This window comes from Ranitomeya variabilis, chromosome 5, assembly GCF_051348905.1.
Source record: "Ranitomeya variabilis isolate aRanVar5 chromosome 5, aRanVar5.hap1, whole genome shotgun sequence".
Taxonomy (NCBI): domain Eukaryota; kingdom Metazoa; phylum Chordata; class Amphibia; order Anura; family Dendrobatidae; genus Ranitomeya; species Ranitomeya variabilis.
The window spans coordinates 243,190,853-243,216,966 of NC_135236.1; the positions used below are offsets into that span (position 1 = coordinate 243,190,853).

At 43.1% G+C, this 26,114-nt stretch overlaps 1 protein-coding gene across 2 annotated transcripts in view; it reads right to left on the bottom strand.

Annotated features, from left to right (window-relative positions):
* Positions 1-26,114, bottom strand: part of SORD (sorbitol dehydrogenase) — an 80,127-nt gene that overhangs the window by 13,672 nt on the left and 40,341 nt on the right. For both annotated transcript variants that reach the window (XM_077263946.1, XM_077263947.1), the window contains exons 5-6: positions 2,626-2,785; positions 412-530 (exon numbers count right to left, since the gene is read on the bottom strand). In XM_077263946.1, the coding sequence (XP_077120061.1) occupies positions 412-530; positions 2,626-2,785 (279 nt within the window). The remainder of the gene's footprint in view (positions 1-411; positions 531-2,625; positions 2,786-26,114) is intronic.

The window sequence follows — 26,114 nt, forward strand, 5'->3', positions numbered from 1 at the left end:
CAATATGAATTGAATTGATACTTGTATTGTGAGGGGCTTCTACTTTGATTACTGTAATATTACCACTCAGATACTGTCATCATATCTTCCCCTCCTTTGCTGCGAGTGCGTCAACAATCTCTATACTTTTGCACACTATTTCTTTTGCATGTATTGTATACTAACTACAGCCTATGCTGGAATTGTTGCCCTGTTATACTTTTTATCTAACTGCATGTCCCAATTTGTAATGACTCAAAAAAGATACATTTTTTATCATAATTTTGGTTACTTGGCTTTAAGTTGCACATCTTTGGTATATGATCCACTGTAGGTATAGGGAGCAAAGTTGTATTTTTCATTTTAGATATACGGGAACAAAAAACATTGTTGCAAGTTGGACATAATAAAATACTAAGTTCTTAGTTGTACCTGAACCACAGATGAACACTTTGCTTCCAAGTGTAACTCCAGCTCGTCTACAGGCATGAATCCCAACAGAAAGAGGTTCTATTAGAGCACCTTCTTCAAATGTTACATTGTCTGCGAGCCTGGAACAAGCAATGAAAAATAAAATACAATGTGACTGTGACTATACAGAGAGACTGTGGGGATTATGGCTGTGACTTGAGGATGGCAGATAAGTTGGAAATGTGGCGGCAGATGTGGCTACTGAGAAATTTGGGCATTGAGTGGCTTCTGGGTCTACTAACAAAGTGGGGGGAGGATAATTGGATGAAAGTTTAGGGTACAAATCCATTGGGTGGTGATGGTGAACCAGAACCACAACATGACTGTACCAGGGAAACAAAGGTACATAGTTTATGTAACTGTGGTGGGAACAGACAGGAAAAAATGCACTACTGGAAACGAGAATGACCAATGTTGTAACTACCACAGACAGCTCTATTCTTTCTACTGGACGGGAAAATCTAAAGACGTGAATAAGACTAGGTCTGCATATCCCTGATTACATTATAGACCAGGCCCAACAACACCACATTAAAGGGAACCTGTCACCACCAAAATCGAAGGTAAGCTAAGCCCACCGGCATCAGGGGCTTATCTACAGCATTCTGTAATGCTGTAGATAAGCCCCTGATGTGTCCAGAAAGATGAGAAAAAGAGGTTAGATTATACTCACCTGGGTGGGTGGTCCGATTCGACGGGCATCGCAGTCCGGTCCGGGGCCTCCCATCTTCATAGGAGGACATCCTCTTCTTGTCTTCACGCTGCGGTCCGGTGCAGGCATACTTTGTCTGCCCTGTTGAGAGCAGAGCAAAGTACTGCAGTGCGCAGGCGCCGGGCCTCTCTGACCTTTCCCGGCACTTGCGCACTGCAGTACTTTGCGCTACCCTCAACAGGGCAGACAAAGTACGCCTGCGCCGGAGCCACACCGTAAAGACAAGAAGAGGACATCATTGTAAGAAGATGGGAGGCCCCGGACCGGACTGCAACACCCATCGGACTGGACCGCAGCGGGACCGCCCGTGGGTGAGTATAATCTAACCTCTTTTTCTCATCTTTCAGGATACATTGGGGGCTTAGCTCACCTTCGATTTTGGGGGTGACAGGTTCCCTTTAAGAACTCAAACTAATAAGCTGGTTCCTATACCTGGCTAAGATTTGCTTATATATGCCTTAGAGAGCAGTGTTCCCAAACTCCAGGCCTCATAAGCCACCAACAGATCACATTTTCAGTATTTTATTACTATTGTTCAGTTGATGGAATTATCATCTGGCCAATACTAAGGAAATCCTAAAAAAATGACCTGTTGGTGGCTCTTGGGGACCAGAGTTGGAGGACACTGCCTTGGAGAATGGCCACTCCCAAGGAATGGATCATACTTCCTGTTCAGCCAACCACCAGAGGTGACCTAACAATCTACTCTGATAACAAGATGCAGTGTTTCTTCAGACCATAAAACAAACAAAATAAATATATATAGTTATAACAGAATATGTGCCACGGAGACCCAGGGGCCAGAAAACGTAGGTGCTGTATCAAGCAAGCATAAACAGTTTATTCTGTCAAATTTCTATATGTCAGAAGATCCCCCAAATGGAGGAGTCCATCCCTTTTTAAGTAACCCACAGTGGTCTAAAAATATATAAATGTATATCAGTAATGATCCCTGAGCACTGGTGAGAACCCCAGCAGCAGCACAGAGGAGTGTTGGAAGATCAGTTGATGAGTATGTGATTTTTATCATTTTGAAAACATTCATTGAGCCCATTGTTCAAATGAAGAAACTGTGGACAACCATTAAAACTCTGGCTTTGCACATTTTCCTTCCTTTATTGCTCAATATTATTTGGCGCATTCTTTAGTAAGATATTGTAAAGTCTATCTATCCAGCTCTTTAGTTTTTGGTGTGTTTGTAGAATTTTTGGGATTAGTGGGGTTTTTTTTTTTACGAAAATGTATTTTATATGATATTTTTCTCTATTACCTTTCCTATGAATCTCAGTGTCTTTTTTTTTTTTTTTTTTTTTAAACAAACCACTTGAAATATTTGTAAAAACATGCCATGAAAAAAACATCACATTTTTCACAATCATTTTGAAAAGCAGGAAAAGGCCAGATAATTGTTGAATGACATGAAAAATAAATTATAACATTTCCCAAATTGATAGCGTCCTTACTTATAGCAGAAGCTGGCATTGTGCGTATAGTATCTGCATAAGTTCCCATCATCGGGTGGTGTTGCACAGAAAAAGATGGTGGGAGAAAGGTTATAGCGCCCATTTTTGCAGAACTCATCATTTTCTCTTGGAACGCCTGGTTCAATAGCCACTCGATCACCTGCAATGTCCACACATGCAACATCTTCAATATATATTGTGTAGATAATCCCAATCAAATCAAAATCACATATAATGGAACAGTTAGCTCTTAGAGGGTTTGTCATCCAACTTTACTAGAATTCTGAATTAGAAAAATCAGGCAATATAACTCCTGACCCTCGGCCATCACATGGCTAGGCAGAATTTTTTTTATTTGAGAGTCTTGCAAATTGGGAGAAATAATTGGAACCAGAATTGTTGTAATTTAATATTGTAACTTAGAAATGACTATTTAGTATATTCAGCAACTGAAAGGAAACCTGTTATTTTGTATTCACTATCCTACTTATGAGCAACAGATAATACAGCAGCAAAACTTTAAGATATATGGGAAAAGATTCACTAGATAATAAAAATCCATCTTCTCTAAAATAGACATTCCCAGTGTAAAAATGCATATAAGCATCAATATTCATCAAGTTCGGCACCACCTGACAGACTTAAACCCACAGTGAGAAAGTGACAAGTCCATTTAAAGGGAATCTGTCAGCAAGTTTTTGCTACCTCCTCTGAGAACACCATGATGTATGCAAAGAGAAGCTGAATCCAACAATATATCACTTAGTTTCCTGGGTGCAGCCGTTATGACACAATCCGAGATTCTAGATTTAGCAGTGCAGCAGAGCTGAAAAAGCTAACCCCACCCACCCTAGGCTTTGTATGTACATAGCCTATTGACAGAAAGCTGCTTATCACAGCAGGGGGCGGAGTCAGATGAGCAGTCATGTGCACATCAGACCTGTCAGTGATAATGTCCTAGTGATAAAACCTTCACTGTAAGTAAACAACAGCACACAGTCTGAAAAGTTACACATAATTGAATTCTGTGTTTTAACCCTTACCTTATGCTGCCCTCAGAATACATAGCAAAAAATCTGCTGATTGATTGCATTTAACATGGTTACTGTATTTTTCTTACCCAGTTTTACACAACAGAAAATAGGAAAAAAATATTTATTATAGTTAAAACTTTCCTGAGGGTCTCAGAAAGGGGTAAACATCTCTAATTAAGCATAAAAGTTGCCTTAAAGTTCGCTTACAAGAGGGTATAAATCGGACAAGTGCAATGTGAGAAAAAAATCGCATTGCACTTTGACCAATGTTAGTAAATGAGTGTTCATCTGTGAGGTTTCCTTCAGCTCTAATCAGACGGAGGAAAAATCACAGCATGCTGCAAGTGGATGTGAGAATAAGATCACACTTGCCAATGCAAGTCAATGGGTGAGAGAAAACTATTTTACACACATTTTTAAGGAAATCCAGTATTTCATCAGCCACGTACAGTATATTCACAGCCAGAACCTTCAGAACAGAGTAGATAGAATATATATATATATATATATACACACACACTCACTGGCCACTTTATTAGGTACACCTGTCCAACTTCTTGTTAACACTTAATTTCTAATCAGCCAATCACATGGCGGCAACTCAGTGCATTTAGGCATGTAGACATGGTCAAGACAATCTCCTGCAGTTCAAACCGAGCATCAGTATGGGGAAGAAAGGTGATTTGAGTGCCTTTGAACGTGGCGTGGTTGTTGGTGCCAGAAGGGCTGGTCTGAGTATTTCAGAAACTGCTGATCTACTGGGATTTTCACGCACAACCATCTCTAGGGTTTACAGAGAATGGTCCGAAAAAGAAAAAAAATCCAGTGAGCGGCAGTTCTGTGGGCGGAAATGCCTTGTTGATGCCAGAGGTCAGAGGAGAATGGGCAGACTGGTTCGAGCTGATAGAAAGGCAACAGTGACTCAAATCGCCACCCGTTACAACCAAGGTAGGCCTAAGAGCATCTCTGAACGCACAGTGCGTCGAACTTTGAGGCAGATGGGCTACAGCAGCAGAAGACCACACCGGGTACCACTCCTTTCAGCTAAGAACAGGAAACTGAGGCTACAATTTGTACAAGCTCATCGAAATTGGACAGTAGAAGATTGGAAAAACGTTGCTTGGTCTGATGAGTCTCGATTTCTGCTGCGACATTCGGATGGTAGGGTCAGAATTTGGCGTAAACAACATGAAAGCATGGATCCATCCTGCCTTGTATGGAGCATCTTTGGGATGTGCAGCCGACAAATCTGCGGCAACTGTGTGATGCCATCATGTCAATATGGACCAAAATCTCTGAGGAATGCTTCCAGCACCTTGTTGAATCTATGCCACGAAGAATTGAGGCAGTTCTGAAGGCAAAAGGGGGTCCAACCCGTTACTAGCATGGTGTACCTAATAAAGTGGCCGGTGAGTGTATATATATATATATATATATATATATATATATATATATATATATATATATATGTATATATATATATATAGAATAGAAAGGATAGATGTACTGTAGATATATAATGTCACAAGGCCCCTACATCTAATAAACTAGCACCCTTTAGTGCCTTTTATGTGGTACTGAGGGTGGTTTGACATATTTAACCTGTTAAATAAATAATTTTTAAAAATGACGTGGACCCCCCCTTCATTTTTGAAACCAGGGAAGGTAAAGCTTATATTATCAGGCTGGGAAGGTCCTTCGTTGTTGGTCCATTCCCAGCTATAAAATACAAGCCTGCAGCTGCTCCAGAAATGCACCAATTTTGGATATTTGTCTGGCTCTTCCCCATTGCCCTGGTGCTGTGGCAATTGCGGTAATGGTACTTGTGGTTGATGACAGCTATGACCTGTCAAAAATCACAGCTGCCATCAACCCCTGGGGTTAGTAATGGAGAGATGTCTATCAGACACCCCCATTACAAACCCAGTATTTAAAAAGTATAAGACACACCCACAGAAAAAAAGTTTCTGGGGTGGCTATGGGCTTGTATTTTAGGTTGGGAAGGGCCTAATCAGGGTCCTTCCCAGCCTGATAATATAAGCCCACAGCTGGCTGCTTAACTTTGGCTAGTTATAAAAAATAGGGGGGACCCAACATAATTTTTTTAATTATTTATTTAATAGGTTAAATAAGGCTAAACATCCTTTAGTGACACATGAAAGGCAATAAGTGTGCAGGTTTATTATATGTAGGGTGCTTGTGAAATAATGTTTACACAATATCTATCTATCTGTATATAAGATTGTTTTATTAGTTAGACAACCAAATTTAAATGACAGAGGATTACAGTACGTAAAAGATTACCATATATACTCGTGTATAAGTCAACCCGAGTATAAGCCGAGGCACCTAATTTTGCCTCAAAAAACTGGGAAAACATATTAACTCGAGTATAAGCTGGGTATACACTGTCCCCTTATCCCTATTCTGGTATGCATTACTCTTGATCCCCGTCCTTATCTGCATGGCTCCGTATCCTCATCCTTGCCTGCATGGCTCCTTATCCCCATCCTTGTATGCAAGGCTCCTTATCCCCATCCTTTTATGCATGGCTCCTTATTCCCATCCTTGTATGCATTGCTCCTTATTCCCATCCTTGTATGCATTGCTCCTTATTCCCATATTGTATGCATGGCTCCTTATTCCCATCTTGTATGCATGGCTCCTTATCCCCATCCTTGTATGCATGGCTCCTTATCCCTATCCTTGTATGCATGGCTCCTTATCCCCATCCTTGTCTGCATGGCTCCTTATTCCCATCTTGTATGCATGGCTCCTTATTCCCATCTTTGTATGCGTGGCTCCTTATCCTTATCCTTGTATGCATGGCTCCTTATCCCCATCCTTGTCTGCATGGCTCCTTATCCTCATCCTTGTATGCATGGCTCCTTATTCCCATCTTGTACGCATGGCTCCTTATCCCCATCCTTGTATGCATGGCTCCTTATTCCCATCTTGTATGCATGGCTCCTTATCCAAATCCTTGTATGCATGGCTCATTATTCCCATCTTGTATGCATGGCTCCTTATCCCCATCCTTGTATGCATTGCTCCTTATTCCCATCTTGTATGCATGGCTCCTTATTCCCATCTTGTATGCATGGCTCCTTATTCCCATCTTGTATGCATGGCTCCTTATCCCCATCTTGTATGCATGGCTCCTTATTCCCATCTTGTATGCATGGCTCCTTATCCCCATCCTTGTATGCATTGCTCCTTATTCCCATCTTGTATGCATGGCTCCTTATCCCAATCCTTGTATGCATGGCTCCTTATTCCCATCCTTGTATGCATGGCTCCTTATCCCCATCCTTGTATGCATGGCTCTTTATCCCTATCCTTGTATGCATGGCTCCTTATTCCCATCCTTGTATGCGTGGCTCCTTATCCCCATCCTTGTATGCGTGGCTCCTTATTCCCATCCTTGTATGCATGGCTCCTTATTCCCATCCTTGTATGCGTGGCTTCTTATCCCCATCCTTGTATGCATGGCTCCTTATCCCCATCCTTGTATGCATAGCTCCTTATCCCCATCCTTGTATGCATGGCTCCTTAACCCCATCCTAGTATGCATGGCTCCTTATCCCTATCCTTGTATGCATGACTCCTCATCCCCATCCTTGTATGCATGGCTCCTTATCCCCATCCTTGTATGCATGGCTCCTTATCCCCATCCTTGTATGTGTGGCTCCTTATTCCCATCCTTGTATGCGTGGCTCCTTATCCCCATCCTTGTATGTGTGGCTCCTTATCCCCATACTTTTATGCGTGGCTCTTTATTTCAATTCTTGTATGTGTGGCTCCTTATTCCCATCCTTGAATGCATGGCCCTTTATTCCCATTCTTGTATGCGTGGTTCCTTATTCCCATTCTTGTATGCGTGGCTCCTTATTCTCATCCTTGTATGCATGGTTCCTCATCTCCATTCTTGTACGTATGGCCCCCATGAGAAAAGCATTAAAAAACAAAACAAAAAAAATCCTACTTACCTTCCCAGTGCGCCCTCGCATCTCGTTCTGGCTTCCAGCAGCTCCTGCGGCTGGGTGATCACATGTCCCCTCTCATTAAGGTAATGAATATTCACCTCTATGCAGCCTATGGGAGTGGAGAGAGGTGAATATTTATTACCTTAATGAGCGGGCACCCGTGAGAGCCCAGCAGCTGTTGAAAGCTTGCGACTGCAATTGTGCCCGTGCTATAAGAGAAATAACTATTCAATGCCAGTGCAGTGAATATTTATTTCTCTTTAGCAGTGGGCACAGGCTTTAACCACAGCCGCTGGCTCCTGCCTCCTGTGACCCGCTGCTCCCCCTCCCCTGCCATAAATTGGGACAATGACTCGTGTATAAGCAGAGGGGGAATTTTCAGCACAAAAAAAGTCCTTTAAAACTCGGCTTATACACGTGTATATACGGTATGTTAGCGCGCTGCATATGCATTGTATACGCATGTCATATGGATGCTGGGTAGCAAAAATTTTATTCTTAAAGAAAACCTAACAGGTCTGTGAGAGTAATAATTCTGGCTGGTTGGTAGGTGTTCAGATACTTATTTCATGCAATAAAATGCAAGTTAGTTATTTAAAAATCTAAGAATTTTGCATATAATTTTCTGGATTTTTTTTTTAGATTCTGCCACTCACAGTTGAAGTGTACCTACAATCAAAAATTACAGACCTATCCATTCTTTGTAGATAGGAAAACTTGCAAAATTGTCCGTGTATCAGATACTTATTTTCTCCACTGTACATTTTGTGGTTAAAATGACCTGGCATCATGATTATTCAGGTCAATATGATTACAGTGATACCAAACTTGTTAAGATTTTTTATTATTTTATTGGTGAAGAAAAAATATCAGTGTCTATACTGACTCATTTTGACACTCCATAGGCTTACATTGTACGAGTCACTTGTGGGTCACGCAGAGCAAAATGTGACCAGGAGCTTCTGAAGAGCGGTGATGTCACTGAGAAGAGGAGAGTGGTGTTGGATCCCAGAGAAGACGGTGATAGGTGAGTATGTTAACACACTAACAATACACCATACACACATTAACTGATTTAGGCAGAAAAAGGTGAAGGGAGTGCTTAATTAGGTGCATCTGATGCTTTTATTTCTCACTCTAAATGTATGACCATTGTTCAAGTTGTAGCAATTTCAGGGTTATGTAATATGTAAACTCTAAAATAAGTAATTGTTCTGATTGCCTAACATTATTTTATAGGACCGGTATGCTAAATGTTATTTTCTTAAACTAGTTCAAGACTGAGTCATTTCATTCCTGACCAGGCACATTATATTTTATATATATTATTTTACTTGCGTGTATAAAAATGGTCATTCATAAATTTAGATTGACAAATAAATAACAGAAATGTAGAATTTTTTGCATATTTATTAACAAATAAAAACTGAAATATCACATGATAAGTATTCAGACCCTTTGCTCAGACCCTAATATTTAAGTCACATGCTGTCCATTTCCTTGTGATCCTCCTTGAGATGGTACTACTCCTTCATTGGAGTCCAGCTGTGTTTAATTAAACTGATATTACTTGATTTGGAAAGGCACACACCTGTCTATATAAGACCTTACAGCTCACAGTGCGTGTCAGACCAAATGAGAATCATGAGGTCAAAGGAACTGGCCAAGAAGCTCAGAGACAAAATTGTGGCAAGGCACAGATCTGGCCAAGGTTACAACAGAATTTCTTTACTCAAGGTTCCTAAGAGCACAGTGGCCTCCATTATCCTTAAATGGAAGAATTTTGGGACCACCAGAAGTCTTCCTAGACCTGGCCGTCCAGCCAAACTGAGCAATCATGGGAGAAGAGCCTTAGTGAGAGAGGTAAAGAAGAAACCCAATTATCATTCTGGCTGAGCTCCAGAGATGCAGTAGGAAGATGGGAGAAAGTTCCACAAAGTCAACTATCACTGCAGCCCTCCACCTCTCCTCAGTGCAAGACATATGAAAGTCCGCATAGAGTTTGCTAAAAAACAAATGAAGGACTCCCAGACTATGAGAAATAAGATTCTCTGGTCTGATGAGATGAAGATAAACCTTTTTGGTGATAATTCTAAGCGTTATGTGTGGAGAAAACCTGGCACTGCTCAGCACCTACCCAATACAATCCCAACAGTGAAACATGGTGGTGGCAGCATCATGCTATGGGGGTGTTTTTCAGCTGCAGGGACAGGATGACTGGTTGCCATTGAAGGAAACATGAATGCGGCCAAGTACAGAGATATCCTGGACGAAAACCTCTTCCAGAGTTCTCTGGACCTAAGACTTGGCCAAAGGTTCACCTTCCAACAAGACAATGACCCTAAGCACACAGCTAAAATAACAAAGGAGTGGCTTCAGAACAACTCTGTGAACATTCTTGACTGGCCCAGCCAGAGCCCTGACCTAAACCCAATTGAGCATCTCTGGAGAGTCCTGAAAATAGCTGTCCACCAACATTCACCATCCAACCTGACGGAACTGGAGAGGACCTGCAAGGAAGAATGGCAGAGGAACCCCAAATCCAGGTAAGAAAAAGTTATTGCATCATCCCCAAGAAGACTCATGGCTGTACTAGCTCAAAAGCGTGCTTCTACTCAATACTGAACAAAGGGTCTGAATACTTATGACCATGTGATATTTCAGTTTTTCTTTTTTAATAAATTTGCAAAAAATTTCTACATGTCTGTTTTTTTTTCAGTCAAGAAGCGGTGCAGTGTACATTAATGAGAAAAAAAATGCTCTTTTTTTAATTTACCAAATGGCTGCAATGAAACAAAGAGTGAAAAATTTAAAGGGGTCTGAATACTTTCCGTACCCACTGTATTTACACTAAAAATGTCAAATCAAGTTGACATTAAACTGTTTGCAGGTCATATGTTTGAGCTGATATGCCTTTCCTGAAGAAAAAGTGCTAATACTTTTTTCTTTGTAGAAATATGCATTATTATTTTGAAAAATTCCTTAATCATCCAACCGTTTTTATTATGGAATGAAAGTGTTTCAGATTCCTGTGAAAACCAGAGAATAAACTGTAGAGGTAATAATTGCAAATCTCCAGGTCCTTTACTTGACATACAAGCCCATATCATAAATGATTGATTGTTTTAGTCATGTGATCTTACTATCTGGTTGTTAGTTCTGGTTTCTATTCCCTTTTCTACTATATAATTGTCTAAAGGTCACTTCCGTCTGTCTGTCTGTCCTTCTGTCTGTCTGTCACGGATATTCATTGGTCGCGGCCTCTGTCTGTCATGGAATCCAAGTCGCTGATTGGTCGTGGCAAAACAGCCGCGACCAATCAGCGACGGGCACAGTCTAGCGGAAAAATGGCCGCTCCTTCCTCCCCGCAGTCAGCGCCCGCTCCGTACTCCCCTCCAGTCTGCCCTCACACAGGGTTAATGGCAGCGGTAACGGACAGCGTTATGCCGCAGTGTAATGCACACCGTTACCGCTGCTATTAACCTTGTGTGACCAACTTTTTACTATTCATGCTGCCTGTGCAGCATGAACAGTAAAACGATCTAATGTTAAAAATAATAAAAAATCATTATATACTCACCGTCCGTCGGATCGACAACAGGCCTTTCCCACTCGCGACGCTCCGGTAACCGATCCATGCTGCGATCTCGCGAGATGATGACGTAGCGGTCTCACGAGACCGCTACGTCATCATCTCGCGAGACCGCAATGCACTCTTGAGAACAGAGCGCACGAGCAGCGTCGGTAACCGCTTCGCTTGGATCCGGGGCCAGCGGAAGGTGAGTATATAACTATTCTTGTTTATTGTATTTCTTTTTTTTTAACAGGGATATGATGCCCACATTGCTATATACTACGTGGGCTGGGCAATATACTATGTGGCTGGGCAATATACTACGTGGCTGTGCAATGTACAACGTGGGCTGCGCAATGTACAACGTGGGCTGCGCAATGTACAACGTGAGCTGCGCAATGTACAACGTGAGCTGCGCAATGTACTATGTGAGCTGCGCAATGTACTACGTGGGCTGCGCAATGTACTACGTGGGCTGTGCAATGTACTACGTGGGCTGTGCAATGTACTACGTGGGCTGCGCAATGTACAACGTGGGCTGCGCAATGTACTACGTGGGCTGCGCAATGTACTACGAGGGCTGCGCAATGTACTGCGTTGGCTGCGCAATGTACTGCGTTGGCTGCGCAATGTACTGCGTTGGCTGCGCAATGTACTGCGTGGGCTGCGCAATGTACTGCGTGGGCTGCGCAATGTACTGCGTGGGCTGCGCAATGTACTGCGTGGGCTGCGCAATGTACTACATGGGCTGTGCTATTCACTACGCATACATATTCTAGAATACCCGATGCGTTAGAATCGGGCCACCATCTAGTGTATATATAAATGTCATATCATTTGGCCGATTTCCTACAATTCTGTCACAAACTTCTTGCATTTCATTTTTTAGACACAAAACCTCCATCTATGGGAGAACTACTATGAATGATAAATAATATAATCTGGTTGGAAAGAGGAGTCTATCATAAACATTTTTAGTCCTGTTTTTTCCTTCTTCTCCCCCCTTATGTGACTTTTATACTCTGTTATTCTAGCACTGCTCTGAAAATGAAAATGGTCCTCTCTGGAATGATGGGATTTGGGTGGTTTAGGGAATTGAAGCTGAGCAACTTTGTTTATGTATTATGCTATAGAATTATTATGTCATTTATGTTATTTGAAAGATGGAAAATTTGTATTTGGAGTTTTTCAATAAAAATGATTTGATTAAAAAAAAGAAAACTAAGAAACACAAGATGACTGTCAGTCTTCCTCGGTCTGGGGTTCCATGCAAGATCTCACCTCATGTGGCAAGGATTATTCTGAAAAAGGTCAAGAATGAGCCCAGAACTACATGGGAGGACCTGGGCAATGACCTGAAGAAAGCTGGGACCATAGTCTCAAACATTACCATTTACACTACGCCGTCATGGATTAAAATCCTTGATGGCAAGCTAGGTTCCCCTGCTCATGCCAGCACATGTCCAAGCCCATTTGAAGTTTGCCAAAGACCATCTGGATGATCCAGAGGAGGTAAGGGAGAAGGTCATGTAGTCAAAATAGTTTTTGGTATCAACTCCACTCGCCGTGTTTGGAAGAAGAAGAATGAGTACAACCCCAAGAACACTGCCCCAAAAAGTGAAGCATGGCGGGGGGACTGCACTGTATTAAAGGGAGAATGGATGGGTCATGTATAGCAAGATTTTGGCCAGTAACCTTCTTCCTGCAGTAAGAGCATTGAAGATGAGTCGTGGTTGGGTCTTCCAGCATGACAATGAAATGAAACACACATACAAGGCAACTAAGGAGTGGCTCTGTAAGAAGCATTTTAAGGTCCTGGAGTGGCCTAGCCAGTGTCCAAAACTTATCCCAACAGAAGGACCTGGAACTCAATGTTACCTAGTGACAGCCCCAAATCTGATAGATCTGGAGACAATCTGTATGGAGGAGTGGGCCAAAATCCCTGCTGAAGTGTGTGCAAACTTGGTCAAGAACTAAAGGAAACGTCTGACCTCTCTAATTGCAAAAAAGCATTAAGCTACTTACGGTAGCGGTATTTCTCGGAGGCCCATGACAGCACGACGAGAGAGGGGATCCGCCCATTAGGAACAGGAAACCTACAGATACAAAAGGGCGGCATCTCTCCCCTGCATCAGTTGTATTTCAGAGCCTTGAGAGGACTACCGCGGTTAGTGGCACACAAAAATATACATTATATACAGTTTATATACAATATTATAACCCATATATTGGAACTGGGTATTATACGTGAGATATATACATTATAGGAGGTGCAACCCCCACGTGAATAGGGAGGGAACTAAGGGTGCTGTCATGGGCCTCCGAGAAATGCCGCTACTGTAAGTAGCTTAATGCTTTACTCGGACTCCCATGACAGCACGACGAGAGATTTACAGAGATGTAACACTACCTTAGGGAGGGACTATAGCTTGCAGCACCCTTAACCCGAAGGTGAGATCAGAGGAGGCCCCTAAATCCAACCTATAGTGTTTAAAGAAGGTGGACGGGGATGACCATGTGGCCGCCTTACATATCTGGTCGATTGATACTCCAGATTTTTCCGCCCAGGATGTAGCCATGGCTCTGGTGGAATGCGCCCTCAGATTCTGCGGAGTCGGACCCCCACCTGCAGTATAAGCCAAAGAGATAGCCTCCCTAATCCACTTCGCTAGTGTGTACTTTGATACCCTGAGTCCCTTTCTAGGGTTTTGGAAAGATAAAAATAACGCATTATCTTTCTTCCATGTATCAGTAACAGAGATGTATTCTAACAGGCATCTCCTAACGTCTAGTGTATGGAGTAGCTCTTCTTTAGGGTTGGAGGGATTGGGAAGGAAAGATGGTAAAACTATCTCCTGTGACCTGTGAAACCGTGATGACACTTTTGGTAAATAGGCTGGGTCCGGTCTGAGGACTACCCTATCTGGCAGAAACTCTGTGTAAGGGGAAATTCTGGAGAGAGCTTGTATGTCCCCTACCCTACGGGCAGATGTTATCGCTACCAGAAATGCTGTTTTAAGGGATAGGGCCTTGATTGAAGCTGATTGTAATGGTTCAAACGGCTCTCTAGTCAATGCTGACAGGACTAGATTAAGATCCCACGGCATAGATCTATCCTTATGTATGGGTCTAGCCCTGCTAGAAGCTTTTATGAACCTTGAGATCCAATAATTATTGGCGATGTTACAGGAAAACAAGGCCCCTAGGGCCGAGACTTGTACCTTTAGGGTACTAGTGGATAGATCTAGCTCTAAGCCCCTTTGCAGGAATTCTAAGATCTGTTTTATAGGAATTCCCTCTTCTAAATTAAAGTCAGAAGAGGCTAGGAATTTCCGCCAGGTTCTAGCATAGATTGTTGTTGTAATCTGCTTTCTACTTTTCATAAGGGTTTCAATCAAATTTGGGGAGAACCCTTTGTCCCTCAGTAACGCCCTCTCAAACTCCATGCCGTTAAATGGAGATTCTTTACTTGAGGATGGCTGATCGGACCCTGGTGGAGCAAATCTGGGATGTCCGGAAGCACCCAGAGGTCCTCCACTGAGATGATCCTGAGCCAGGTGAACCAGGCCCTTCTGGGCCAAAATGGGGCAATCAAAATAACTCTTGCCCGATCCTCTCTTATCTTCCTGATTACCAGAGGTATCAAGGCCAGCTGGGGGAACGCATAAGCCAGCCGAAAGTTCCAACTGATCAGAAAGGCGTCTACCGCTAGAGGATTCTCCCTGGGATTTAGGGAACAGAATTTTACTGTCTTTCGATTGTCCCTGGTGGCAAATAAATCCACCTCTGGATGTCCCCATTTGTGGACAATCTGGTCGAACACAAGACTGTTTAGAGACCACTCCCCTTGTCTCAGGGTGTTGCGGCTTAGAAAGTCCGCTTTTACATTTTCTTTTCCTCTTATGTGCAGTGCGGTTAAAGATAGAAAATGGTCTTCCGCAGTCTGGAATAGACGATCTGTCACCCTCATCAATGATTCAGAATGAGTTCCACCCTGGTGATTTATGTACGCGACCGCCACCTGGTTGTCCGAGAGGATCTTGACGTGGTGACCCTGCAGATATGAGAGTAATTTTTTAACTGACAGTTCAACCGCCATTAATTCTTTTTGGTTGGAGGAGGCTGATGTTAAGGGGTCCCATAGACCCTGAACTATCATGTCGTCCGTGTGTGCTCCCCAACCTGAAGGGCTAGCGTCTGTCGTTACAATACGTGTCGCCTGTGTCACCCAGGGAACTCCTGCCGATAAATTGTCAGTGACTAGACACCATCTAAGAGATGTCAGTGCTTCTGGACCCAAAGTAATCTGACTCTGCAAGGAGCCTTGCAAGATTCTGTCATTAACCAGTACCTCGGATTGTAAGGGTCTGGTGTGAAATTGGGCCCACCGGACAGCAGGAATGCACGAGGTTAGAGATCCTAACAGTGACATAGCCTGTCTAAGTGTCATGGATGGATTATCAGTTGCTCTAGACACCTGTTGTTGGATGTGTAATAACTTGTCGGGCGGAAGACAACACTGTTGGGTCTCTGAATTTAACAACAGTCCTAAGAATCTCTGTATTTTCTGGGGCTGTAATCGGGATTTTTCATAATTCACAATCCACCCCAGATGCTCAAGTTTGGTTGTGGTTGTCTGTAGCTGAGAGAGGCAATGGTCTGCTGAATTCCCAACTATAAGGAAATCATCCAAATAGGGGACAATTAAGATGTCAGACTCTCGTAAGTGTGCCATGACTTCGGCCACTATCTTGGTAAACACCCTAGGAGCCGCTGATAAGCCAAAGGGAAGAGCTCTAAACTGGAAATGACGAATTTGTCCGCCCATTGACACAGCTACCCTCAGGAATCTCTGGAAGTCTTCATGTATTGGGACATGATAGTACGCGTCCTTTAGATCTACAACTACCATGAAGCAGTGTTTAAACAACATTTTTATTGCTGAACCAATTGATTCCATCTTGAACGATTCATTGGTCAGAAAATTATTAAGGCCTTTAAGATTTATGATCGTTCTAAATGATCCGTCTGGCTTCTTGATCAGAAAGAGAGGAGAGTAAAATCCTCTCCCTCTTTCTGATACTGGAATTTCAACCAAAACATTCTTGAAGCATAAGTTTGTGACCTCTGCTTCCAAGGCTGCTTGCTCAAGGGGGGAGGAACGTAAAGGGGTTAAATTAAATTTATCTCGAGGCCAGTGATCAAAGTCAAGTCTTAGACCTTTCGCTATGATGCCTCGGACCCATTTACTGTTTGTAATGTCAAACCAAGCTGATGAGAAAGCTGACAGTCTACCCCCCACGGGGACCGCTAGTCATTGGTCCGTTTTTTTCTGTTCTTTCGAGGAACGGTGAAACATATAGCCCGTACCTCTTCCGCGTCTGTCCTCCCATCTAAAACTCTCTCTAGAGGGTGAGGATCCGCGTTTTTTCCCGCGACCAAATCTCCTTTTAATGAAGGGTCTGCGGTAGGATGCTGAAGATGGATTGGGAAATTTCTTCTTATCATCCCCCGCTTTCTCCAGCAACTCATCCAGAGTTGGTCCAAAGAGATATTCTCCTTTACACGGAATGGCGCAGAGTTTAGTTCTGGATTGAATGTCGCCAGACCAGCACTTCAACCATAAAGCTCTACGAGCCGCGTTGGAGAGTCCTGCCGCTCTAGCCGCCATCCTGACTGAGTCCACAGATGCGTCTGACAGAAAGGCCGCAGCATACTGCATTGTTGGTAAAGCCTTCAGAATGGAATCTCTGGAAGCGCCGTCCTTGAGCTGGGACTCTAACTGATCCAGCCAGACCATTAAAGACCTGGCTGTACAAGTCACGGCAACTGCTGGTCTTAGAGATCCTGCCGCCGTCTCCCAGGTTCCTTTAAGAAAAGCATCTGCCTTTCTGTCAAGGGGGTCTTTGAGGGTCCCCATATCCTCAAATGGCAATGAGGCCTTCTTCGACGCTTTTGCCACCGCCGCATCCAGCTTAGGGGCTTTATCCCATGTTTCCACAACCGGATCGTCGAAAGGGTACCTGCGTTTCAACGCTGGCGGTAAGGAACCCTTTTTCTCGGGTTTCTTCCATTCTCGGAGAATCAGGTCTTGGATTTTTTCGTTCACCGGGAAAGATCTATGTTTCTTACGATCCAATCCGCTGAACATCATATCCTGCTTTGAGGGCTGCGGTTTGGGCTCTTCTATCCCCATTGTGCCTCTAACAGACTTGACGACTTTGTCAATTCTATCCAGGGGTAGACAGAATCGTCCAGACTCCTCATCTGATGAAGAGGAGGAAGGACTTGAGTGATAGGCACCCTCTTCTCTTTCTTCCTCCGAAGAATTAGAGTCCAGAGGGGTCCTATGTTTGGAACCTCCCGCTTGGGACAGGGACCGTAAGGATTGCCTTACTTCCAAACGGATCATTTCTTTCAGGTTAGCCGCACTCACAGATTCTTCCGCCACCTAGGGGAGGACAAGTAAGTACTTCCACCAGCTCAGGGGTACTGCGATGGGGAGCCCTTGTGCCCCCTCGTATGCTAATATCTTCCTGGGCTGGTGGGAGGAAACCATCGTCTTCGGAGAGGGAGAACTGTGGTGGAGCCCCTACATCAGCCTCTGGGCCAGATACATAGATGATATCCTTGTACTGTGGTCTGGCCCAGAGGTTGAACTCCAGAGATTTGTGGAGACAATAAATGTGAACAACATTGGTCTCCATTTTACCCATGAACACCATGACAGGAGTATTAATTTCCTTGATTTGACTATTTCAAAGGAACTAGATGGTAGCATCAGCACCTGCACTTACCGAAAACCGACGTCCACAAACAGTTTGTTGAGATGGACTAGCCACCATCCGGTTCCCCTCAAGAGGGGGATACCGAAGGGGCAATTCATGCGAATCAGAAGAAACTGCACTGATGAGGTAACATATAAGAAGCAGGCAAAAGATTTATACCAACGGTTCAGGGCAAGAGATTATCCCCGTGAGGTATTGGATGGCCCATTTAATGAGACCTTGAGGATGGAAAGGCAGTCCCTGTTGAGACCTAAAGATTCTGACGGTCGACTGAAGGAGGAGACAGTTAGGCTCATTGGAACCTTTGATGGGCAGTCAGAGAGGGTCTACCAGGTTCTCAAAAAACACTGGGGGATCCTACTGGCGGATCCAGCCTTAAAGAAATATCTACCACTGAAACCGAGTGTAACGTATAGAAAGGGGAGATCAATAGGGGATCGCCTGGTGCACAGCCTATACCAGAGACCACCGAAACCGGGGACATGGCTAGACAGAAAACCTTTAGGTTTCTTTAGGTGTGGTAACTGTACAAAGTGTGAGGTCATGTCTCAAGGGAAGGTTTTCCGGAGTGCTTCGAATGGTAAGATTTTTTCCCTGAGGGACTTCGGTAACTGCAAGTCTACTGGTGTAATTTACAAAGCTACCTGTATATGTCCCCTAGACTACATAGGGAAGACTCGGAGGGAACTTAGAGTCAGGGTTGGCGAGCACCTGGGGGATATCAGGCATAAACGTGATACCCCAGTGGCTCGCCATATGAATGACTTCCATGGTGGTAACATTCATCAAATCTCTTTTAATATGATTGAGCTGGTGAAGCCTCAGATTAGGGGAGGTGATTTGGATAAAATTTTACTGAGGAGGGAGACTGAGTGGATATATAGGATGCAATCAATGTCTCCTAAGGGGTTAAACGAGTCTGTGTCATTTACCTGCTTTATTTGATTATTATTTCTAACCTCTTTTGACTGCTTGTCACGCACAAAACTGTAATTGAAGTTGGTATATTTTCCGTATGAATCGCCTATCTTGTCATGCGTATGCATGCTTCCGATTGTGGGGAATTAATTAATTATTTATATGTTTCTACATACTAGTATTTATGGTCACCCAATTTGTTTTTGGGTATTTGATCATCCCATTTATCCGTTTGATATAGTTACAGCTAATACATTTGCATTACCAGTTCATTTTTTGGCTATTGCCATGTGTATCTTGCCTATTAATAATATCATTTACTCTTATACTTCACTACATCAGTAGTTGTGAGGGATTATTTCTGTATGTCCTCTATTTATAGGCGGCTTTGTCCATCTTGTATAACATAAGAATGTTTAAGTTATCGTTCCATCGGCAATGGGATACTCCCTTCCTTTCCGACTCCTCCCCTTTATCACTACGTAATCCCCCCCTGGAGCGCAGATGTTATCTGTGCGTTCCAGGTCATAGGGGAGTGATCAGTGCGCAGAAGCCAGATGAGTGGTAGCTGCATATGCCGCATTTTCATTAGGACCCGGAAGCTGTAATGTCGGGTAGGTTATCATCAGCCCGTACATCTTGAAAATCTGTACTTCATATGTATCTCTAATATAATAATCCCTTGAGAATGCTATTAATGCCTTCGGTATCTATTTTTGATATTAAATCTGGATATGTAACGCTGTCATGACCCGGATGTTATCCCGCTGTATTTTGATGGGGGCGGGGCCTATTCAGGCGCGCGGATTTGAGGTTAGTTATTTATACCCGCTGATTACCACCGCCGGCTTATGCTATTCATCTCCATGGCATGAGGCAACATCGGTCACCATATATTTCCTCCTGATGAACCGTGCAAACGGGGAAACGCGTCGGGGTGACGCCAGCACACGCTAAGTGACCTTCTGTCTTTTTTATAATTAATTTTTTTTTTCACCGTTTTTTTTGGTCCGTTATTCCGGTCTCTATTGTGTCTATGTACGCTATTATTACAAGCTGGGACAAATAGGTGACTTATATGGTTATTGTTGGACCCAAATGGTTGTTGTGACGGAGTTCGCTATCAAGCGATGTGCTGCATTATCATTATTATTTATGGGGGTGACGCCAGCACACGCTAAGTGACCTTCTGTCTTTTTTATAATTAATTTTTTTTTCACCGTTTTTTTTTGGTCCGTTATTCCGGTCTCTATTGTGTCTATGTACGCTATTATTACAAGCTGGGACAAATAGGTGACTTATATGGTTATTGTTGGACCCAAATGGTTGTTGTGACGGAGTTCGCTATCAAGCGATGTGCTGCATTATCATTATTATTTATATCATAAGTGGAGGTGCTTGTTAATTTTTGTTGGGGTTGCTTGGTTCCACTTTTATTTCACCACTTTTCTCCACTATTTTGTTTTCCCACCTACAGTGATAGGGATTTATTAGGGAAGTCAGGGAGAGCCTACGTAGAGTGGGGGCGCCAAACAATCGACTCTTAGGGTGCCAACCTCCACAGCAAGGCAGTGGTGAGTAGTAGGCTTTATTGTAGCACCTCAACAGGTTACCTAATGGTGGTATTTTAATATTGGTTATTTAACCAAGGTTTGTTTTGGGTCAGGGTTTTATTCTTATATTATTAAAAGCTAAGTTTTAAAGGGGATTTCATGTACAACACTGGTCTATATTAATCCCCAACACAATTGTAACTGATTTTTTTTGATATAGTTCTAAGGATATGGCGAGTTTTCTTTCGGTACCAATCAACACTGATTTGTGGGTACAGGACGCCAATCAGGTTTTTTCCACCAATACTTTACCCTCCGAAAGCCCGGAGAACCCCTCATTAAAAACACTCTTTAAAGAATTATATTGGGGATACAAGGAGAATATAAAATCGTGGTGGGAGGTAAAAGGTTTGGAAAATTACATAAAAAACCAGATCGTCCCGAAGGGACTACGTATTAATATACAGCCCTCTCCTCGTACAGCTAATCCCCTACTGCTGACAGCGTGGACAAAAGAATCCGTCGAGTCCTCTATCCGCTTTATGCAACTTCTATTAAAAGAGGAACAGAGGCTCTTCGAGGACTCCACAAAGAAACTCAATAATCTTATTGAGAAGGTACAAAAATTTAAATCAGACCCGGAATTTATAAAACGTGAAAATACACTACAAACATCTGTAGAGAAATTTCAAATAAATCTTAAAGACCGTAAGCATAATCAGTTTTTGCGGGACTTTACTGAATTCAAAGAAAACCGGGCATACGACTATCAGCCAAGGGTGAACATTGAGGTATCGTCATCAGATATTGACACCTCGGATACGGAACGCACAGAGGGTTTCTCAGGCTTTCGTGGGAGAGGGAGGTATACGAAAGGTAAATGGCGGGCATCAAAAAATCATCACAGACAGAGGGGCACTGGAAGAGGGAGCCAGTCCGATTTAAATATGACTGGGCTACCATCATCCTCATCCTCACAATCTTTTTTGGATCGAGGCCTGCTGACAGCAGGGTACGACCTACGGAAAAGACATCTGTGAGTCAGGGACAGATTATAAATCTATCCTCTTATATTCTGTCTAGGGATGAGTATTCTGTCCTACAAAAGGGCTTAAATTTTGTACCAACTGGGGCATTCAATTGTTTCCAATGGGTAAAGGATATTAACTTATTTGGTAGAAACTTGAAATGGAAACTGTTTTTCCAGAAATATGACTCTGAACAATGCAAGAAATTAGGACTATCAGAGGAGGATATGGAGGGTGTACGGACACTAACTGACCTATTGAGAGAGAATGAACAGGAAAGAGGGAAGGGTCCATTTACAGACCTCAAAAATAAAAGCACCAGGATGCCACCCTTGAATGACACTACAAGTGTAGACATCTTTATCCAACTTGTTGAAAATGATTTATGTAAAATACCACGCATCAACCAACATGGGTGTTCAAATCTTTCGGAGGAAGAGAGCAAAGCTCTGGAGAATTTGGAAAAGAACAGAGACGTTGTTATTAAGGCGTCTGACAAGGGTGGTAACCTGGTGCTTATGGATCAATCTATTTATTTGAAAATGTGTCATCAGTTATTAAATGATGTAGATACCTATGAGGTCCTGGATCATGACCCTACCATAAGTTATAGCCATGAATTAATGGATATTCTGGATAGAGCTAAAGAAGGTAATTTAATATCCCTAAATGAATGGAAATTCTTGACACCAAATAACCCAGTTAAGCCCACTTTTTATGCCTTACCGAAGGTGCATAAGGGGTTGTCCCCACTAAAAGGGCGCCCTATTGTATCCGGTATCGATTCAGTTACACAGAATAGTGGTATCTATTTAGATAAGATCTTAAGACCCTTTGTTACGTCATTACCGTCCTATGTCCGTGACACATCACACCTATTGAGTCAACTTGAAGGTATCACGGTGGAATCTGGTACTCTGCTTGTATCAATAGATGTGGAGGCTCTCTATAGCAGCATCCCCCATGCCTTTGGGATGGAGGCTATAACTCATTATCTTCAAACGAGAGCGATTGAATGCCGCGAGCATAATTTATTCATAGAGGAACTCCTCCAATTCTGTCTTACCCGAAATTACTTCCTCTTCGATGGTAAGTACTTCCACCAGCTCAGGGGTACTGCGATGGGGAGCCCTTGTGCCCCCTCGTATGCTAATATCTTCCTGGGCTGGTGGGAGGAAACCATCGTCTTCGGAGAGGGAGAACTGTGGTGGAGCCCCTACATCAGCCTCTGGGCCAGATACATAGATGATATCCTTGTACTGTGGTCTGGCCCAGAGGTTGAACTCCAGAGATTTGTGGAGACAATAAATGTGAACAACATTGGTCTCCATTTTACCCATGAACACCATGACAGGAGTATTAATTTCCTTGATTTGACTATTTCAAAGGAACTAGATGGTAGCATCAGCACCTGCACTTACCGAAAACCGACGTCCACAAACAGTTTGTTGAGATGGACTAGCCACCATCCGGTTCCCCTCAAGAGGGGGATACCGAAGGGGCAATTCATGCGAATCAGAAGAAACTGCACTGATGAGGTAACATATAAGAAGCAGGCAAAAGATTTATACCAACGGTTCAGGGCAAGAGATTATCCCCGTGAGGTATTGGATGGCCCATTTAATGAGACCTTGAGGATGGAAAGGCAGTCCCTGTTGAGACCTAAAGATTCTGACGGTCGACTGAAGGAGGAGACAGTTAGGCTCATTGGAACCTTTGATGGGCAGTCAGAGAGGGTCTACCAGGTTCTCAAAAAACACTGGGGGATCCTACTGGCGGATCCAGCCTTAAAGAAATATCTACCACTGAAACCGAGTGTAACGTATAGAAAGGGGAGATCAATAGGGGATCGCCTGGTGCACAGCCTATACCAGAGACCACCGAAACCGGGGACATGGCTAGACAGAAAACCTTTAGGTTTCTTTAGGTGTGGTAACTGTACAAAGTGTGAGGTCATGTCTCAAGGGAAGGTTTTCCGGAGTGCTTCGAATGGTAAGATTTTTTCCCTGAGGGACTTCGGTAACTGCAAGTCTACTGGTGTAATTTACAAAGCTACCTGTATATGTCCCCTAGACTACATAGGGAAGACTCGGAGGGAACTTAGAGTCAGGGTTGGCGAGCACCTGGGGGATATCAGGCATAAACGTGATACCCCAGTGGCTCGCCATATGAATGACTTCCATGGTGGTAACATTCATCAAATCTCTTTTAATATGATTGAGCTGGTGAAGCCTCAGATTAGGGGAGGTGATTTGGATAAAATTTTACTGAGGAGGGAGACTGAGTGGATATATAGGATGCAATCAATGTCTCCTAAGGGGTTAAACGAGTCTGTGTCATTTACCTGCTTTATTTGATTATTATTTCTAACCTCTTTTGACTGCTTGTCACGCACAAAACTGTAATTGAAGTTGGTATATTTTCCGTATGAATCGCCTATCTTGTCATGCGTATGCATGCTTCCGATTGTGGGGAATTAATTAATTATTTATATGTTTCTACATACTAGTATTTATGGTCACCCAATTTGTTTTTGGGTATTTGATCATCCCATTTATCCGTTTGATATAGTTACAGCTAATACATTTGCATTACCAGTTCATTTTTTGGCTATTGCCATGTGTATCTTGCCTATTAATAATATCATTTACTCTTATACTTCACTACATCAGTAGTTGTGAGGGATTATTTCTGTATGTCCTCTATTTATAGGCGGCTTTGTCCATCTTGTATAACATAAGAATGTTTAAGTTATCGTTCCATCGGCAATGGGATACTCCCTTCCTTTCCGACTCCTCCCCTTTATCACTACGTAATCCCCCCCTGGAGCGCAGATGTTATCTGTGCGTTCCAGGTCATAGGGGAGTGATCAGTGCGCAGAAGCCAGATGAGTGGTAGCTGCATATGCCGCATTTTCATTAGGACCCGGAAGCTGTAATGTCGGGTAGGTTATCATCAGCCCGTACATCTTGAAAATCTGTACTTCATATGTATCTCTAATATAATAATCCCTTGAGAATGCTATTAATGCCTTCGGTATCTATTTTTGATATTAAATCTGGATATGTAACGCTGTCATGACCCGGATGTTATCCCGCTGTATTTTGATGGGGGCGGGGCCTATTCAGGCGCGCGGATTTGAGGTTAGTTATTTATACCCGCTGATTACCACCGCCGGCTTATGCTATTCATCTCCATGGCATGAGGCAACATCGGTCACCATATATTTCCTCCTGATGAACCGTGCAAACGGGGAAACGCGTCGGGGTGACGCCAGCACACGCTAAGTGACCTTCTGTCTTTTTTATAATTAATTTTTTTTTCACCGTTTTTTTTGGTCCGTTATTCCGGTCTCTATTGTGTCTATGTACGCTATTATTACAAGCTGGGACAAATAGGTGACTTATATGGTTATTGTTGGACCCAAATGGTTGTTGTGACGGAGTTCGCTATCAAGCGATGTGCTGCATTATCATTATTATTTATGGGGGTGACGCCAGCACACGCTAAGTGACCTTCTGTCTTTTTTATAATTAATTTTTTTTTCACCGTTTTTTTTGGTCCGTTATTCCGGTCTCTATTGTGTCTATGTACGCTATTATTACAAGCTGGGACAAATAGGTGACTTATATGGTTATTGTTGGACCCAAATGGTTGTTGTGACGGAGTTCGCTATCAAGCGATGTGCTGCATTATCATTATTATTTATATCATAAGTGGAGGTGCTTGTTAATTTTTGTTGGGGTTGCTTGGTTCCACTTTTATTTCACCACTTTTCTCCACTATTTTGTTTTCCCACCTACAGTGATAGGGATTTATTAGGGAAGTCAGGGAGAGCCTACGTAGAGTGGGGGCGCCAAACAATCGACTCTTAGGGTGCCAACCTCCACAGCAAGGCAGTGGTGAGTAGTAGGCTTTATTGTAGCACCTCAACAGGTTACCTAATGGTGGTATTTTAATATTGGTTATTTAACCAAGGTTTGTTTTGGGTCAGGGTTTTATTCTTATATTATTAAAAGCTAAGTTTTAAAGGGGATTTCATGTACAACACTGGTCTATATTAATCCCCAACACAATTGTAACTGATTTTTTTTGAGGACAATATAGGTGATAAATACTATCTGACCTAATGTCACTTCCACCCAACCACTCCTGTAGACCTCACCGTCTGTTGTATACAGGGGGCACATAATTTTTTGGGGCAAGAATCAGGTAAGGGGACCCCACAGAGGGCACATTCCTTATGCCTTGACTTGTCCGTGCTTTTCTTCCCCTAGAATGATAAAGTATAGGGGGCCTGCGTCACAGAGTGAACTTTCACGTAGATCACTTACCCGTGCGCCAAAGTAAATACCGGAATACGAGGGGGTTCTTTCCTAGCCGAAGCTCTGGATCCTTTTGCGGACGAGCTTCTTCGACTGGACTGGTCGCTTCTGTCTTTGGGCTTCTGACGCACCTCATCCAGCTGCTGCTGCTGCTGCTGCTGCTGCTCACCACCACTCTCCATGATGATTTGCGACCAAAAGCAGGGCTCTGTAGTTGTCACCTGCTTAAATCCCCCTTGGATCCGGTCAGCAGATAGGTCAGACGCTGCCCCATTGGCTCAGG